This window comes from Parasteatoda tepidariorum, chromosome 2 (genome assembly GCF_043381705.1).
Source record: "Parasteatoda tepidariorum isolate YZ-2023 chromosome 2, CAS_Ptep_4.0, whole genome shotgun sequence".
NCBI classification, from domain to species: Eukaryota; Metazoa; Arthropoda; class Arachnida; order Araneae; family Theridiidae; genus Parasteatoda; species Parasteatoda tepidariorum.
The window spans coordinates 96552513-96570871 of record NC_092205.1 but is presented as its reverse complement, the minus strand read 5'-3'; the positions used below and the strand labels follow the sequence as shown (position 1 = coordinate 96570871).

Here is an 18359-nt window from a genome sequence, read left to right as displayed (position 1 = left end):
ATGAATAATTGAACCCAGAGAATATCGTATTTCACAAGTAATAATTCAAACAGTTCCAGAAAGATATCACCGTAACATTAAATTGCGTTCACTTTATTAGCAGAAGAAATTAACTATTCCACAACTCTTTCATATACGTAACTATTGTGCTAAATGTCCGTTTAGTGGGCAGGAAAATTAGCTATTACAAAACCATTCCAGAAACAAATAAATATAATGTTAAATAACATCTGTCTCATAATTAGCTTTATCAAAACAGTTCAGATTTACTTAACCTTTACGTTGAATAATGTCCTTGACATTACAGATGCCCAACAATTTCAAAACAGTTCTTGATGTGTAACGGTTTCAATAAATAATGACCAATTGGGTTCCTGCACTTCAAGAGGAAGAGCATGCATACCCACACATGTGACCTATGACGTCGCAGCCAAATTCGATCGTTTAAAAGCAAAATGGAATGCTAAAATTGAGCTAAGCTTCTCCATATAAAATAGAATGTTAATTAAATACAACGCCGTATCACACATCGAATTTATTGAAATATAATTCTCGATCGTCTGCGTCTTTTACTTAACTTAGATTTATTATTTGTTTATGCATTTTATTATAACCGTGATCTATTTTTGCTTCGCCGACCCAGAAACTTTGATGCATAACTAGTTTGTTTATAGCTTTGTGTTATAGTAATAAATGTATAGTGAAAGAATTTAAATCTTTGTGTAAGAATATAGAATGTGTCACTTGGGAGAATTGATACTTGACAGGCTTAGCTTACTCGAAACAGAATTGAAACAACAGTTGCTAACGTAAACAAATGTCATGTTTCAACAACCAATCAGGATTGAGATACCACTACGTCACACTCGATAGATTACGAAGCTTGAAAAAAATTTACATGATTAATATAACTTGAAAAATTAAATGTTGACTCTTTTTTTTTTTTTTTTTTTTTTTTTTTTTTTTTTTNTTTTTTTTTAATTTAGGATGTTAAGACAATTCGACAAATATGGTTAAAAAAATACAGTTTTTAAGTTAAATTACTTTTTTCTTTGCATACATACTATTAAGCTGTTATTTTAACCTTCTGCTTGTGCTTAACATTCTATGATGCTTAACATTCGGGTAAATTAGTTGTAGGAGCTGTAAGCAAAGGATTAAGTTCATACTGCTTGAATTTCTGTAGAGATTCTTCTTTTGTTGTTTAAGAATTGAGTTGAAGTATTAATAATTTTGATGCTTTACTTTTTAAATAAGAAACTGTTAGATGAAAATAAATTAATTTTAAAAAAAGGAAAAGACTGGGAAAATGTCCATAGCAATTTATTTGTTTTTTTAATATTTATATCTAAGTTATGCAAATATGTTTAACATGCGTTTTTTTCTTTAAACTAAGTTCTTGTGTCTTTACAGCCTCAGATGAACAATTATGCTAATCGGCGTAGTCTCCAAGGAAGAGATTCTAAAACCAAAAAAGTTATATCCCTTTCTCAAAATGTAAAACTTCATGAAGCTGATAATGCTTGGAAACCTTTGTACAAGCAATATTTATGTTTGATTGTTTTGTATTTTTAATGTAAAGAATTTTTGCATGTTGGTAATTTAATTAATTACTTGGATAATCAATTACATGGTGCATAGCATTTTTAAAGGTGCTTATTTTTGATTTTCGTTACTTAAAAGCACTAAAAAGTTGCTTTTTTCATTGGGTGTTTTTAAAAAGTGCTTAATTTTCCCTTTTCGAAAATAAGATTTTTTCTCTTTAACGTATCGATTTTCGCCGTGTATTGTGCAAAAGCGTGCTTTTCACATTGTTTTATTCAAAGTTTTCCCAATTCATTCAACCACAATCCATTTCAGCTTACTGTCGGTCCAAAGCGTATGGAAGCGCCAGTTATTTTACAAGTTTGATGAAATACTTCGCGAGTCCGTATGTGAGTCTACTGAACTGAGTTCAGCGAGATTCTTGCACTTTCATGAGCAACTCTGCTGCATTTTGCCAGATATTCTCAATTTCAGACTTCGTTTTCCATCCTCTGATATCGAACCGAAAAATATCTTGATCATTTTATTATGGCCTATAAAAGCAAGAAAAGAGTTATTTTATCATGATCATGAAAATTCTTTGAAAAATTATTTTTCATTTTGTTAATGTATATAGTGCTTAAAAATATTTTTTGATTGCTTAAAAAGTGCTTATTTTTTGCTGAAAGATTTGGCTACGCAACCTCAATTAAATTCAGAATTTTTAAGTTATCAAATTTAATTTTTAATTTATTATACAGCCTGATTCCGTAATAATGAACTCTAGATTTAGTGAACGCCCAATCGTAGTGAAGGTTTTTAGTGATCCTGTCCATACTATTGTTATATTACAGTGTTTTCATCGCAGAAAAAAAATGGGTGAGCATTTCTCACTCTATCTCAAAAACAGGGCGAGATTTCTAAAAACTAAAAAAAAAAACACACACACACACACACACAAAGAGACTTGGAAAAAAAATCATTTCTTTAATTATAATGCATTTTTAACATCTTCTAATTTTTAAAGCATTAAATATTTTGGCTTCACATCATATGGAAAATGTTCTACGTCTACTTTGTCATCAGCTATTCTCATTAGATTGCTCAAATGCGTATTTGTTTCATTTTCATTTGTCCGTTTAGGAGTGGAAGATATTGCCTTTACAAGGTATTTGTCCATCTTACATTAATGCGCAAAAAATTTGAACGTCTTACATGAAGAAACTTTACCTACGGTAAACAAGTGGTTGCAGAGAAATGCGTTCTGAAAGAGATTCCGTGGTTCGGAGGGATGGTGTTTTGTTGTTCTTAAAGGTTCTGAACAATACTGGTAAATAGGGAGGCTAGATAATGGGGAAGAGGGTTAAAATAAAGAAAGATCCAGGAAGAAAAGTGAAACAGATTTTATTCTAAATGGCGCAATGAGAAATTTTTTTCAAAATACGAGAAATTTGCAAATTTTGAAATTGGTTTATAGACTGCGCGAATTCCTCGCGGTAATCATTTTTTAATGTGAGAAAAGAAAAAAATATTCGAGGTTCTCGCGCTGTAGTGAAAACACTGTATTATTGTTGTTTCATGTTTTTAATATTGTTATTTCTTGTGTTTAAGTGAGAAGGTAAGAAATTGGCAATTCGTTATTATTGAACTTAAGTTTCCTCCTTTTTTAGGTGTTTAAATAAATGTTAATTTAAAATGAAGTGTTACACTTATGAAAGAGCATTTAGACTAAGTCATTTCATTGAAATAATTAATGGGAGAAGCTCCCAAAAAAGGCAGTAGTATAGTGAATCGAACCTTTGAAAAATCCAACTTTTAAATGTAATTTTCTTTCAAAATGAAGGAAGTAAAAAAGGTAAACTTAAAAATATTGGCAGAATAGCAAAAAAAAAAATTTTTTTTAAACCTTTAATAAATAGCAATTTACACATTCTGTGATAAATTTCTCTCCCTCATTATCATTCATGCTGATTATAACTACTATTTGTTGCATTCCATTTTTAAAAATAAATACACAAGTCATACTTACAAATTCATTGAGCCCCCATTCTATTAAAATATATGTATTAGCTTTTGATACAGGTTTTACTTGATTTGAATTTGTATTTTAAGTAAAAAAAGAAAAAATTTAACAAAATGAGCATTGAAAATTTTTTTTGTTTTTTGTATAAACTAGAAATTTATTTTTCTGAACTTAACTTTTTTAAGTTCACTCTACAGGTTGTTTTAATGTTATATTTAACTAAGTAATTAAATAAAGTAATTTAATGTTATATTAACTAATATATACAATCTTGTAATACTGATAATGATTTTCTTTTTTTTTTATTATTAACAGGATAAAGAGAAACTTAAAAGAAGTGTCCAAGGAATCCTTAATAAACTTACGCCACAGAAGTTTGAAACTCTATTGACTCAAGTTAAAAATCTTAATATCGACACCGAGGAAAAACTGTGCACAGTCATTGATTTAATATTTGAGAAGGCTGTGGACGAGCCAAACTTCAGTGTCCCCTATGCAAACATGTGCAAGCATTTGGCATTGGTAAGCCAACTAATTTTGAATTAAATGATTGTAAAATGTGCTACGGTGTATATTAATTTATCTGTTTTTAAAATAGATCAAAGTGCCCACTAAGAATAAGAACTATGTGAATTTCCGTAAAGTTCTTTTAACGAAGTGCCAGAAAGAATTTGAACAGGATAGAAGTGATGAATTGAAACACGAGGAAAGGGTTAAGGCTCTGGAAGAGACTGATCCAGTGAGTTAAATTTTTATGATAAACTTAGAAAAACTGTTTTGCTAAGCAGTGGCAGATATTTTTAAGTAGTTAAGAATTAAAATCTTTACTCTTTTAAAAATTGTTCCTTTGTAGGAAAAGAAGAAAGAGTTAGAGCAGGAAATGTATGATGAAGATAAGAAAGTGAGATATAGGCAGCTTGGCAATATAAGGTGATTATTTCCCACACTAAAAAAAGTTATATCTTATATATTTATTGTAAATTAAAATATTCTTAAGAAATAACATCTAAATCTCTAAGAACTAAAACTATATATAACTTTATTTTATATCTCACTAATTGCTAAAAATAAAAACAAATATTTGTGTTATTTTGTTTAAAGATTCTACCCTTTCTTTTAATATTTGGATTCCCATGACTGAAATATTTAATTTAAATTGATTTATAGTGTTAAGAGTGTAACAAGCAGTTTTAATAATGTAGTTATTTTTCTTATTGTAAATTTGATGATTAGGGTAAACTGCATGCATTTGTTAAAGTCAACATTTTCAACATCGAATGGAAAATACCACATTTCATAAAAGCATTTTAACTTCATCAGTTGATACGTCAAAATCTTATTTAAAAATGGATGAAAAATTTTTAATTTTTTTTGTTTTCAAGATCTAAAGGGAGATTTCCATGAAAGCTAAACCAGAGAATTTGTTTTGATGAACGAAACCGGCTTAGTTTCAAATTGATATGAAATTTATACCTATCCCGAACAAGCAAAATAGGGAATTCGATAGCATTTTCAATTAACCATGGGTAGAAACATTTGTAATATATTTGTAAAATGTTGCTGCTGTCATCGTTTCATTTCATGAATCACTTTTTCCAATGAAATATATAGCAGGAACTGATTCTGTAATATCTCAAAGAATTGTTCAGTAAGGAAAAACTACCAATGGAAGTATTTTTTTCCATTAGCTAAAATGTTGGCCAAACTGTTGTTCTTTCTTTTTCTTCCCTAGGTACTATAGAATATAAATCCTTATAATTTTTAGAGCCAAAGATTTTCCCCGTTTAAGGGCAGTATTCAACTCCCGTTTCGTTCGCATTGCTAATGCAATCACTTTCTAAACGGATGCCTGGGCTACTTCCCTCCTAAAGATTCATTTAAAGTTCTTCAAACCAGTCTTTCGAATATTATTCTAAAGGAAGTTTTGCCTTTTGAAATTATCTTCGCATTGCACGGAGTTATCGGTGGATATCTTCTTTAAAAAAACTTCGCCCATTTTTCACCTGGAAGATTGTCTTTTACTGGATTTTTCCTACTAGTTTCCTTCATGACATTAAAAAGCGCAATAGGATAATAATTTAGCTAATTATTGGCACAAAAGTCAGTAAAGAAATATTCTATTTAAGCTTTAATTATATTTAGTTAGTTTTCGATTAGTAAACGTAGTATATTAAGGTGTCTAACGTATGATGTAACTAACCACTACATTTATAAAGATAAATAACAAATAAATTATAAGTCAATAAATTTAGCAATTAAATTAGCATTTTGAAATGAAATTGTCATAGAAACTATTCATACAACATTTAACTGAATTCTAGGTATCCTCCATATCGCAGAACTACTAACTATCCATGTAAAATCATATTTCACACATACTGTTCATTCACTGGGAAATCTATTCCCAGTGAAGGAACATGCCTGTTCCTTCACTGGTTTGAAGTTGTTTTTTGTATTTTTAACATAATTTTGATGTATAATATTTTGATACGCGGTTGCCTTCTAACACATTTGGCGTCTTTAAGAAATGTGATCAATTTTGTCTTTTCAGGTGCGAAAATAAGGCTGTGTTCCCTGGCCCAGTCCGTAAGAGACTGTATAATATCTGTACCTATTTTGTCGATTCTTTAGAGTATTGAATGCTTCATCAGTAAAAAGACGTCATCGGCGAAGGCAAGCAAACTGCAATCATAATAGTTAAAATTGACGATCAATGAATTAATGAGTATGAGCCATAAAATGGGTCCCAGGGACGAGCCCTGGGGTACCCCTACATTGGTTGGTGATTCTATAAGAACATCAATTCGATTAAAACAAACATATCTATTGTTTAAAAAATCAAAAACCACCGCCAGCACCGAGTCGCCCAAACCCAAACTATTTAATTCCTGCTTAAGCAGCCTCCAACTGGCAGAGCCGAAAGCATTTTTAATGTCCATGGCGACGCCCACTGTATGTTTACCTTCATGTTTAGCAGCTGTGACATAGTCCACAACAAATTTAAGCGCGTCATCCGCTCCCCTGCCTCTCCTGAAGCCAAATTGATTTTCATGTAAGATATTATTGCTTTCTAAAAAATAGATTAATCTCTCAGCAATCAACTTATCCAAAATTTTACCCCAGGTAGAGAGCAGAGAGATTGGACGATAGCTCTGCGGTAATTGAGGATTTTTGCCATGCTTGGGAATCAGGCAGACAGAGGCTTTTTTCCAAGGATCTGGAAAGGAACCCAATTGAAGACATTTGTTCAATACCGATCTGAACCAGTGTTTATTACAGTAATACATGTCCCTGTACACCTCGGCTGGAATTCCGTCTGGGCCCGGAGCTTTATTCGGTTTTATGTTTTTGATGACATGCTCGATTTCCGCGAGTGTAAAGTGTGGGTCATGGTTGCCACTGAATTGAATTCGGGTATCGTCTTCCCGTACCATGGGAAAATGATGATTTAAAATATTGGTAATGGATTCCCTATAGTCTTTTGTGCTTGTGCCGTCTTCCTTAGTCGTAAGGGTGTTATTTTTGTTCCTAATATTAATGCCCTTTGAAATCTTATATGGTTTACCGAAAGCCGTGTTTAATGTGAAGCTATCGACATATTGTTTGATACTGTTGTTTTTCTGGCTCCTGATCATTTTCCTGTACACTGCGAGCTGTTTTTTAAATTCGATTTTATATTGTGCTCTGCTCAGGACGTCAGTGCTTTTCTGGAATCTTCGCCTAAGAGCTCTCACCCTTTTTCTCATAGTCGTGAGCGCGTTGTTCCACCAGAGGTTCCCAGCATTGGTCTTGTTTGTATTGCGCCTGAAAGTTGTTTGTTTGCAGATGTTACTGATGTCATTGGTAACGTTTTTGATGAAACTATTAAGTCCTTCTATGCTGTTAATACTATTCAGATCGTACGCCTGCGTGATACCGGTAAGTTTTGCTTTAAGGTCAATCCAGCTTAATTTATTATAATAAATAAATTAAGCTGGATTGACCTTGATGTATAATATGACTAGGTACAAGAAAATTAAAAAATTTCTTTTATTTTCATTAACTTGGGAAAATCCCAGTAAAGGAACACTTTTCATCGTTTGGTAATCCAGTTAATAAACATCCCCTAATCTCAGTACTTGCTTATGTTATGATGCTTAAAATAAATAAAACGTATCTTCAATAGCCATATTTTAAATTCTCTTTTTCGCAATGAGAACAAAAAGCATTATTATATGCAATTAATTGTACTTTAAACGGATAACTATAAACACTGACCTTATAATTTTGTCAAAGAAACAAGGTGTCGAACAGATACTAACGAATTAAAAAATATTTCCAGAGAAGACTCTATGACCAGGTAACCCAATGCATTGTTAGATGACTTCTTATTGTTAGGTAGTAAACTACTGTTACCAATCAATCTAAGTAAAAACGTTTAAAATCTTATTTTTAAACAATATGTATGAAATGTTCCTTCATTGGTTGGTTTACACTACATAGTAAAATATTAAAATAATTTAAAAAGCTATCTAGTTTTTAGCTATATATTTTAAATAGCAATTTAAAGTCAAAAACTTGATAATATCTGTTATTAAGTAAAATGTAGATCAGAGGCCGATACTATGCTGTAGATCAGTGGTTCCTGAACTTTTTTGTCTCGTAGACCCCTTTGCCATGCTTTTCGGTTTTGGGTAGACCCCCTGCTTACGTGATATTGATTTTTTGTAAATTCATCAACTTCAAATGTATTTTTGACAGCTGGTATAGTGCTGCTTAGTGTGAAAGATTTAAATTTCTAACTGTAGGGAAGTGTAGTGTGAAAAACTTAAGAAAAAAAACACATGTTAAATTTATACATTTATTAATTAAGTTCAAACTAATTTAATTACTAATTTAATTTAATTAATATGTAAATGGAATAAAATAGTGCACAACAGGGGCCCGTACTCCGCTACTAATATTATAATTGCGGAAATAAGTTTGTGTACAAAGCCGAATTAGTGTATTGTCGGTCTGTTTATTGCGTTTTCACGTAAAAACTAAGCAACGAATCTCCGTTATCTTGTGCGCAGATAAAGTTGGAGATCTAGCTAGCTAAAGAGTTGACACAGGCTAGGATAGGCTACAATTTACAGCGAAAAAATACTTTTCTGTTACAAAATAAAACCTTACACGCAGCGAAAATAAAAACGTACCCGGGCGGAGCTGCAGGCAACTGCTAGTTAATAATAATTAAGTTTCATTTATCAAAAAATAATCCTAATAACTTAAATTTTCATAAAATTTTTGCTTCATAGCTACTTTTATAAATTATGTAGAATGTATCTATATATATGTCCTTATATTATAAGGTAGTAGGTTCTATCAGTGTATGTTGATTATTCCATTCATGAAATGCCAAAATTAAAAGTCACGACTTGCTTATATGAGATCCACTATCGTTGACCCCACTATCATGGACGCCCAACTTCTTTTTCACTTGACATGGACCCCTTGCAGGTTATCGTCGACCCTGGGGGTCGATATAGACCACTTTGGGAATCACTGCTGTAGAGTCTCGATAATTCGATGTGGACGGAACCGAGCCTACCTCGCTTTTTCGAAAACTCGAATTATCGAAAATTTAAAATTTAAGAAATATTTAAATAAATGGAAATAAAGCAATTTTTAAATTTCAGTATTCAAGTGAAAGATATATTTAACGAAAATTTACTTACATTAGATCAGGGGTTTCCAACTGGCTGCCCACGGGCCACATCCGGCCCTTGAAGCCTTTTTTTGTGGCCCGCGAACTAAAATATATTAGTTGTCATTTTTTTCCGGACAATTTTCGTAAAAAATCTATATTTGTTTAAAATACTTTTATTTCGTTAAAAAAAAACCTAATCTCTTAGTTTCCGCGAAATTTAACATACCAGCGACGAAAAAAAAAATTATTTCTCAGGTTTTGCATTCAAGAAAATATTTATTAAAATACAAAAATAGTCGTGTATGTTGCTCTTTTTTATTTCGTTTTTTTTTTGTATTTTGTGAATATAATTTAGCATGTGCGTATCAGAAATTTTCTCGAGGAAATTCTCCGATTTAATTTTTTGAAACCACTAATTTTGTGCGAAATTCTTTACATTTGTATATTTTAAAACGCATAAAGAAGGTAATGAATATCATATTTATTTAAATTCTTTGAATCGAATTGAGCGTGAGCGGAAAAGAAAACAAAAATAATTTCAGATGATCGAGAAGTTTTTTTTTCTTTTCTGCTTTAAATCCTAATAGGTCTGAAAAAAATATTAATTTATCAGATAATTAAATTTAAAAGAAGAAAAAATCTTGTCACTAAGTTTCTGATTAAGAGAAGATTCAAAATGATACGTAACAAAATTATTTGTAATGCTTTTTATTTTGGTTTTCAATATTAAAAAAAATTATATTTAAAAGCAAAATATAATCCTTATTTTATTAATTTTCCATTCGAACGTAAGTACAGCACACAAGCCTCAATTCTCTCATTGAGCATTTTGAGTGCTACTATGTAAGTTTTAATACCAACCTTTCTAAAGTTTTATATCTTAACAATTTGATATCTGTTGAACATTAATTGTTTAATACATAGCTGCACATTAAAGTTATTGTAGCCAAAATCTTTTAATATGCAATTAAATATTTTTAAAAATCTACTTCTTATTTCAATTTGTAATTCAATACTTTTGTTTTGTACAACTTGATAGAAATCTGACAGTAATATTTAATGTTCCTTCTAACATAAAAGACTCCCTTAAAAAATTTTGATAAATTTGCGGCCCGCCATTTGACTGGAGTTTTTAATTGTGGCCACAGGCCACAGATCAGGGTACTTTTACTGCATTACACCAAGTTACAATATTAATTACTGCATCAGGTTAATTGTATTTTAAAATAATTGTCTCCGACCGGCTTGTGTAGGGGACAGGGAACTGTCCTTGCATCAAAAAGGTCCTGGGTTCAAATCCCGGGCAAGGCATGGATGTTTCTTTCTCTCTCTCTCTCTGTGTTCTATGTCCTTTCTCCTTTGTGTGTGAACGTGGCCCGCCCTATAAACGGGTTGTGGTTGTGTGAATGGCGTGACAGAAGTCGAATTCCTGGCCATAGATGGCGCCACTGAAAAACAGGAACAATCGCACCCTCACTGCCTAAACAGGCATACAACAAAACAAAAAATAATAATTGTCTAATATTTTTTGTTTAAAAACATCGTTCACGTGTTTTAGTGTTTAATACACAAATTTGTTCTTCAAGATTCAGCCGTAGTTATCATTCCAAGTGTTGTGTGTGTGTTGGTCATTGTTTGGGAGCAAAACTGATTTAACTCGGATTTTTTTTAAACTGGAGCAATCAAGACTCTACTGTAGTTGTAAGCTCTTCACGTTTTTTAAAGAAACTTAATTTTTTTATGCTTCTTGAACTCCTGAAAAAATTGTTGACAAATTTCAAATTCTTGTTACAGTTTTTTGAAAACATTATAACGATTTATTATTTATAGTTTTGTGACTAAAAAGAAACACTATTTCCTTCTTTTATTTATTTTTACAGAATTTTATTTCCTAAAAAAAATGTCATAAAAAATGTTGAAAGAGGAACTTCACATAAAAATGGATATTAAAAAAACATTCAGATGTTAAATATTAAAAAAAAACTTATATAGTTCATTTTCATCTTATGATATTTTTATGTATATTGGTGTATCTAAATTACATTAAGCTAACACACATAGGAATTAACCATGTGTTAAAAATAATTTATAAGGGTTTAGATGCTTACCATTAAGATTAAGATTATACTGATTAAGTTCTTTTTCACCCGCAATTGTTTAGTGAATCACCTCACTGATATTTATTTGTATGCATTGTTGGCTATGAAGAATTCAATTTTACTTGAAAATATAGGATAACTTATTTTAATTGAAAGGTACGTAAGGACAATCAAAAAATTTATCGGTCTGTTTTTATTTTTATTATCATAGTTTATAATAACTGGCATTCTTATTAGTTTGGAAGTTTTGTTTGTCAATCAGTATATCGATTTTCAATAAAAGACGAGCAAGATCAAAAGTTCTGGTTTTAAATATTGGCTGTTAATTTTCTCAATTCTATATAGATTTCATGCATATAAAAAAAAATTAAAATACATTTCAATTGTCTATTTTTTTTAGATTTTTGGGCGAACTCTTTAAACTTGGGATGTTAACTGAACCTATCTTGCATAAATGTATAAAGATTCTCATCTCCCGAGGAGATGAAGTATCACTTGAGTGCCTGAGTCAATTGCTGAAAACGACAGGTAAAGAATTGGATTATCGAAGAGTTAAAGGTTCAAGAGAAAGTATGGTAAGTGTTCTTTGTTTTCATTCTGATCTGTGCTTTTACTTGTAATAAAATGTGAAGAAAAGTATTCTTGTAAATAATATAAGTTTAAAAAGATAATTTATCCTCAAATTAATAAATATTTTTTTAAGAAGCTTATTAAACACAACACATACTTTCAGATTCATAGAACAATAAACCTTTATACAGATTTTAATCCTTGTCGATTCCTTGTCGAAAAAGTGTATAGATTGATACTATCTGATTTAAATTTAAATGCGAAAAAAATGAAAAAACTTTGATACTAGCAAGTAACTAGTAAGTCAGAATGAGATATATCAAAACCACTTAGGATTGCCTCTTTGGAGGGTTTCTAATAATTCGTAGGCATTTATTAGATTTTAGCAATATTTTCGTTATCGTTTACTTAATTATTAATTTTCAATGTGTATAAGTTTTTTTTTTTATTTTATTATTAGTGAGGATTTTATAAATATAAATTCGGTATAGTTGGAAGTATGAAAAATTATTATAATAATACCGCTATAAATTGCAACACAATATGCACATTCAACTTTGCTTAAAATAAATTTTAAAGAATTATTGTCTTACTTTTCTTCTGTAATCGATGTTATTGTGACATGCCTTTCTAATAGTACCAAATTTCATATTTTATGTTTTATAAGTTTTCTTATAATTTTCAGTTACTTTTTATTGATAATGTAAATTTTACTTCACTATAGTGCTGCCTTGAATGAATAAAAGTATCGTGCTTGAACTTGAAAATCGAGATAAATGATAGTTGATGTTACTAGAGGTAGCTGGGTGTTGCATTTTTAAAAAGTGCTTGTTTTTTGCTTTTGATTTTTAAAACACTCGTGATTTTTAGTAAGGTGTTAGTAAAGTGCAATGTCGATTGTTGTTATAAATCTCGCAAAAAGTGTGAATTTTACAATGTTCTACGCAGCATTTTCTCAATTCATTTGACAACAATCAATTTCGCCATATTGTTATTTGCATGTTGTCTGAATTACTCGCAGTTCCACGCCGCTTACTCGATGCTGGAATGGGAAGTATTTTTTGCAATCACATACAACCTACTGCATTTTGTAAGAGACTTTTGATTTCAGGCTTCTTCCGCCCTCTCGAATGAAATCAAAAACCTTCGAAATTTCTGCTTATCATCGAGGCCAACTGAACATTATAAATTTTTCCTCTTAGTTCTTTGCCAATAACTAGTTAATTTACATGGATAATGTTAAGTCATGGAAATTATTTTTTCATTTTGTTTATTTTTTGCATACCTAAGAACTTTTGACAAAAGAAAAAATTATTTCTAATTCATATTTTTTAAGTGCTTAAAAATATTTTTAGATTGTTAAAAGATATTTATTTCAGGTGAAAATTATAGCTTAATCTATATATATATTTCTCTTACACGGCACCAAAAAAAGCTTTATTACAACTCCCCGAATGGCAACGTTAGAAAATCGACCAATGATTGCTGCTAAAAATGTCACATGGCAAATGTCATATGCGGTGGCTCAACATATAGCGCTTTTAAAAACGGAAACAATAACCAGAATGAGCATTATCAGGTTGTTCAATTCGCGATCGCAACGAACTATAGGGGGCGTTGTTGTATGTGACGGATACCTGCGATTTCCATATGAACAGTGATTCAGTTACTCTAGAGACGTCTTTAATGTAGCACGTAGCATTGCAACGTTCCTTCTTTATTGTGGCTAATTAAATTTAAAAAAGAAAAATATTTGGTATTCTTTCTTATGCAAACGAAAACAAAATGGTATTTTTTTTATTACAGAAGGAATATCCAAAAGATATCGGAAAAATATTTGTACATTAACAGAAAAAAATATGTATATTCTTATAAGAGTTAAAATCTACTGCCCGAGAAATAGTTTTACTAAATTTAATGATATAACATGAAAGGCCCATTTAAACTTTACATTCTATAGTTTTAAGAATCATATTACTTCAAAAATTTTAATGAACAGAAAGTATACATAAACCTTACTATTTTAGGAAATTTAATTTTGTAAAAAAGGTTTTTTGTAAACAATTTTTGACAAAAATTTCAAGTTTCAATAAAAAACATTATTTGGAAACTAAGAAACGTAAAGTAAAGAATGCTGACGAAACAAAAACAAAAAAAAAATCAAAAACAATTCTTTTTTGTCGCCATTTTTAGTGCTACGAAAATTCGTGTTTGGGATTTGTCAAAAACAAAACAAGATGCAATTTTATTTTTTCAGGGGGGAAATATTTTACCGAAAAAACAAAAATGTACCAATTCCCACTACATGAAATTTTATCTTGGTAAACGTACGTTTTGGAAATGTTATTTCATTTGGAATCTTATTTATCAGAGTTCATATGGCGATATGATTGTTTTGAATCTATGCTAAACTCTATATCGGCTCATTTTCCACCGAAATCCGATTNCACGGCGTGAACCACATAGGATTGCGTGGCAATTCTCGGGGGTTGGCGAGCGTTAGCGAGCAGGGGGCTGAGCCTCCTAGTTTCAAAATATTTCAGCTTGCATTATTTATTACCTTATTCAACCAAATATGTATTTGAATAACTTAGCAACTAATTTATATCTTTCTGATGATCAGATCTTCTGATCTTCTTAAAATAGTAATTATTTATATTTTGGATTTTGCTATCCTATATTACTATATTTAATATGATGCAAAAACTTTTGCACATTACAATTCAAAAATTTATACTATCAAGTTAAATAACAAGCAATGATTTGAAATTGTTTGCCTATAAATTTTTACCAAAATGAATTACATAAATTTGTATGTTTAATTTTCATAGTCAGTTATTGAAGTAATATTTATCGTAATTAACCATATTTTAGCATATTTTCTCAAAATACTTTATTTTATCATATTTTAAACCCATATTTCGGCAATCTCTCCTTTTCAGATGGATGGTTATTTCACACAAATGCAAAATATAGTAGACAAACGTTTAACTGGTTTTAGGGTTAGGTTCGTGTTGCAAGATGTTATAGATTTAAAACGGGTAAGTTATTAAATACCCTATCGAATGACTTTAAGTTTTGTTTGAGTTTAAAATTGAGTATTTAAATTTGTTTTTGCATTTTTAGAATGGTTGGGTTCCTAGAAGAGAGGAAAACAATCCTAAAACCATTGACCAAATTCACAAAGAAGCTGAACGTGAAGCACGTGAGCAACAACAGAATCTGCTGAACATGCTCTTCCAAAAAAGAGTACCCGCTGACTCAGACAGAAGAAAAAATACTGGTGTGCATATGTGACCATTCCTTAATTCAGATGAGGTGCCAAGCATACCCTTACGAAAATTAACGGTATATTTGAGGTCGTTTTGAGGTATCGAGGTTGTTTTGAGGTATGTTTGAGGTTGCTGAGAAAACAACCATGAAAATTATACCTCGTAAAGGTTGTATTTGAGGTGTACCAGGTTGTTTTGCATACACTTCAGCTCATTTTGAAGCTGTTTAAAATTCACTTCAAATCAATTAAGCTGATGAGGTGATTTTCAAGGTATACCAGATTGTTTTTCTGACACTTGTAACAAAAGAGGTATTTATGAGGTATATAAAAAATAACCTTATTTCAACTAAAGAGAGTGAGGTATTATCTGAGGTGCATGAAGTCATTTTATTTATATCTAAGCTTATTTTGAGGATGTTTTAAGTTCACTTCATATCAACTAAATTAATGAGGTGAATTCTAAAGTATACAAAGCTTTTTTTCTGATACTTGTAACAAAGGAAGTATTTATGAGGTATAAAAATATTTACCTTATTTCAACTAAAAAGACTGAGGTATTTATAGAAGTGCATGAAGTCATTATATTCATACCTAAGCTTATTTTAAGGTTGTTTTAAATTCACTTCAGATCAACCAGACTGATAAAGTGATTTCTAAAGTAGACCAGGTTGATTTTCTTACACTCGTAACAAAATCGGTATATATGAGGTATAAAAATTTCACGTTATTTCAACTAAAGAGAGTCAGGTATTTATTGGAGTGTATGAAGTCATTTCAGTTATACCTAAGCTTATTTTGAGGTTGTTTAAAGTACATTTCATATTAAGTAGCTCATTTCCCAGAGTTCCGTGTGAGCTGGCGAATTGCGTGTGTGTTGACAATCGAAAGTCTATGCGAAATTCGGTAAGTGTGTTTGACATTTATTAATTTAGTTTTATTACAGTTATTCAGATATGCTCAATTTTCAAACTTAAATTTTATTATTTTTGTTTCAAAGACGTTACCTGATCTTAGATAATTTAATTCGGAGGATATTGTTAGAGGCTGTTGTTGTAAGCTTAGCAATAAGAGAGAGAAATCGGAGTATTTCTCGTCGCTGCTCAGGGTATTGTTACTGGTGAATCGTTACCGCGGAATACGCATAGTATATTTTATTGTTTGCTATTTATTCAAATATAACTATTTTTCATTTTGCTTAAATATATATGTTTTAACGTAGCAGTATGCAAGCTGATTAACTGATTAAATGTTTTTAATTTCCCTTATAAATAAATCATTGAAAATTAAAAGATTTTAAAATAACAATTTTGCTTTAAAATTCTACGAAAGCTGTTTACTGATCGTTTGCTTGGAAATCTGTATGCAAAGTTTATATTGTTGTTTATGAGTAAAAATATGTATAATAATACTGCATTTTAATTCTGATTAACATGCAATTTCTTTTTGTAATATATATATATATATATATATATATTTATTTACAGAGCTTATTCACAAGTTGTTCTTTGATGTTGTTGAGATGACCCAGGCTGTAAATAGCACATGCGCAGCGACGCAGAAGAAGTGGCTAGCAAGCTACTGCTCAGCCTTCCCCTGGGAAGTAGTTCTGAATTTATATCAAAAGCAAAAAGTAATCTCTCCTAATAAACTACAGAATTTATGTAATTGTTGATAACCATAATTTGCCAGATTCTTGATAATTGAAAACTAGTAACTGTACCAGCTCACTTCTTCATGTTTGATCACAAAACTGCTATTTTTCACTACATGTTATTTTTTCGCAATTTACCCACGTTAATTATTTACTAGTAGATTGTTATTACTTATTAGAATATTGAGCAGAATTAAATAATACCCGATTTCAAGTTTATATGGCAATTTGTTTCAAGGTTATGAGCATTTTTATGCAGATCTTTATACTGCTTCAAGAATTAGCGAATTTCGGAAATCTTTAATTTTTTAGAAATTAGTCAGTATTATTTCTTATCCACTTTTAATGCTGATTTGCTAAAAAATCAATTGCAAGTAAAGAAAATTATATGCATTTTTTTGAATTTCTTCCTATGGGATATGCTCTTATATCTAAGCAAATGTTTGAAACAACTAACTATTAGTGTCATTCTGCTCGGTATTAAACTCCTGTTTGTGAAAATTGCAACACCATGAAGGAATCGTCATAATTGAATGAAATTTAATACACAGTTGAGTGGTAGTGGTACAAGTAAATGATTAAACTTTCAAAGCAAATAAACAATAACAAGAGATCGAAATCAGTATTTTGTGTAGCCACCACGCTCTGCAATAAGTGCTGCTACACGACGTGGCATGGAGTCAAGCAAACTTTGAATGTCTGTCTGAGGAAGAGAATTCCATACTGTTCGTATGCGTACCCAAAGTTCGTCTGTAGAAGCAACAGGACGAGGATTACGAGCGAGACGCCGACCAACGAAATCCCACAAACGAAATCCCACATCCCTGGCAAGGCTTGAAGGAAGGGAAAGCTTGGGGCTGTAGAACTTCACTGATGTATCGGTTGCTGTTCAGATTACCCACAATTCGTAACAATTGAGATCGTCCATGATATGCTATGGCACCCCAGACCATAACTCTGGGTGTTCGTCCACTGCGACGTTCGATAACGCACTCCGGAAGATGGCGTTCACCGGCATATCGTCTGACACGAATGCGGCCATCATGGTACCACAAATTGAAGCGAGATTCGTCAGAAGACTCCACACGCTGCCAATCAGCACGCCAGTCCCTATACTGGTTGGCCCATTGCAGCCGTAGGCGGCGAAGGTTCAGCGTGAGGGGGATCCTGTATAAAGGAGTCCTTGCGCGCAGTCCACGCTGCAGCAGATGTCTACGAATTGATAAAGCACACAATGAAACACCTGTAGCTGTTGACCACCGTGCTGCCAGTTGTCTAGAAGGAGCCGTACGGTCCGTTAGCGCAACGTCAAACAGGTGTCTATCATCGCGAGCTGACTTGACATTTCGGGGTCCACTCCCGGATTTCCGAGTTGTCCGACACTCGTCCATCCACTGCTTTCAAACACGCATCACTGTGCTGCTGTTACGCTGCACACGAGCTGCTACTGCACGATAAGATAATCCAGCTTCACGAAGGCCGATGATTCTCCCCCGTTTAAACTCCGTAAGTTGTTGAAATCTCGCTCTCTTTCGTCGAATAGGCAT

General features: G+C 31.5%; 1 protein-coding gene across 8 annotated transcripts in view; it reads left to right on the top strand.

The window, feature by feature from the left end:
* LOC110282887 (eukaryotic translation initiation factor 4 gamma 1) overlaps nucleotides 1-18359 on the top strand; it is a 72426-nt gene that overhangs the window by 27172 nt on the left and 26895 nt on the right. For 4 of the 8 annotated variants that reach the window (XM_071178057.1, XM_043056160.2, XM_071178060.1 and 1 more), the window contains 6 exons: nucleotides 3863-4069; nucleotides 4146-4286; nucleotides 4401-4477; nucleotides 11718-11892; nucleotides 14830-14928; nucleotides 15014-15170. In XM_071178057.1, coding sequence (XP_071034158.1) covers nucleotides 3863-4069; nucleotides 4146-4286; nucleotides 4401-4477; nucleotides 11718-11892; nucleotides 14830-14928; nucleotides 15014-15170 — 856 coding nt within the window. The remainder of the gene's footprint in view (nucleotides 1-3862; nucleotides 4070-4145; nucleotides 4287-4400; nucleotides 4478-11717; nucleotides 11893-14829; nucleotides 14929-15013; nucleotides 15171-18359) is intronic. The other 4 variants (XM_071178061.1, XM_071178058.1, XR_011636256.1 and 1 more) reach the window with 2 other exon arrangements.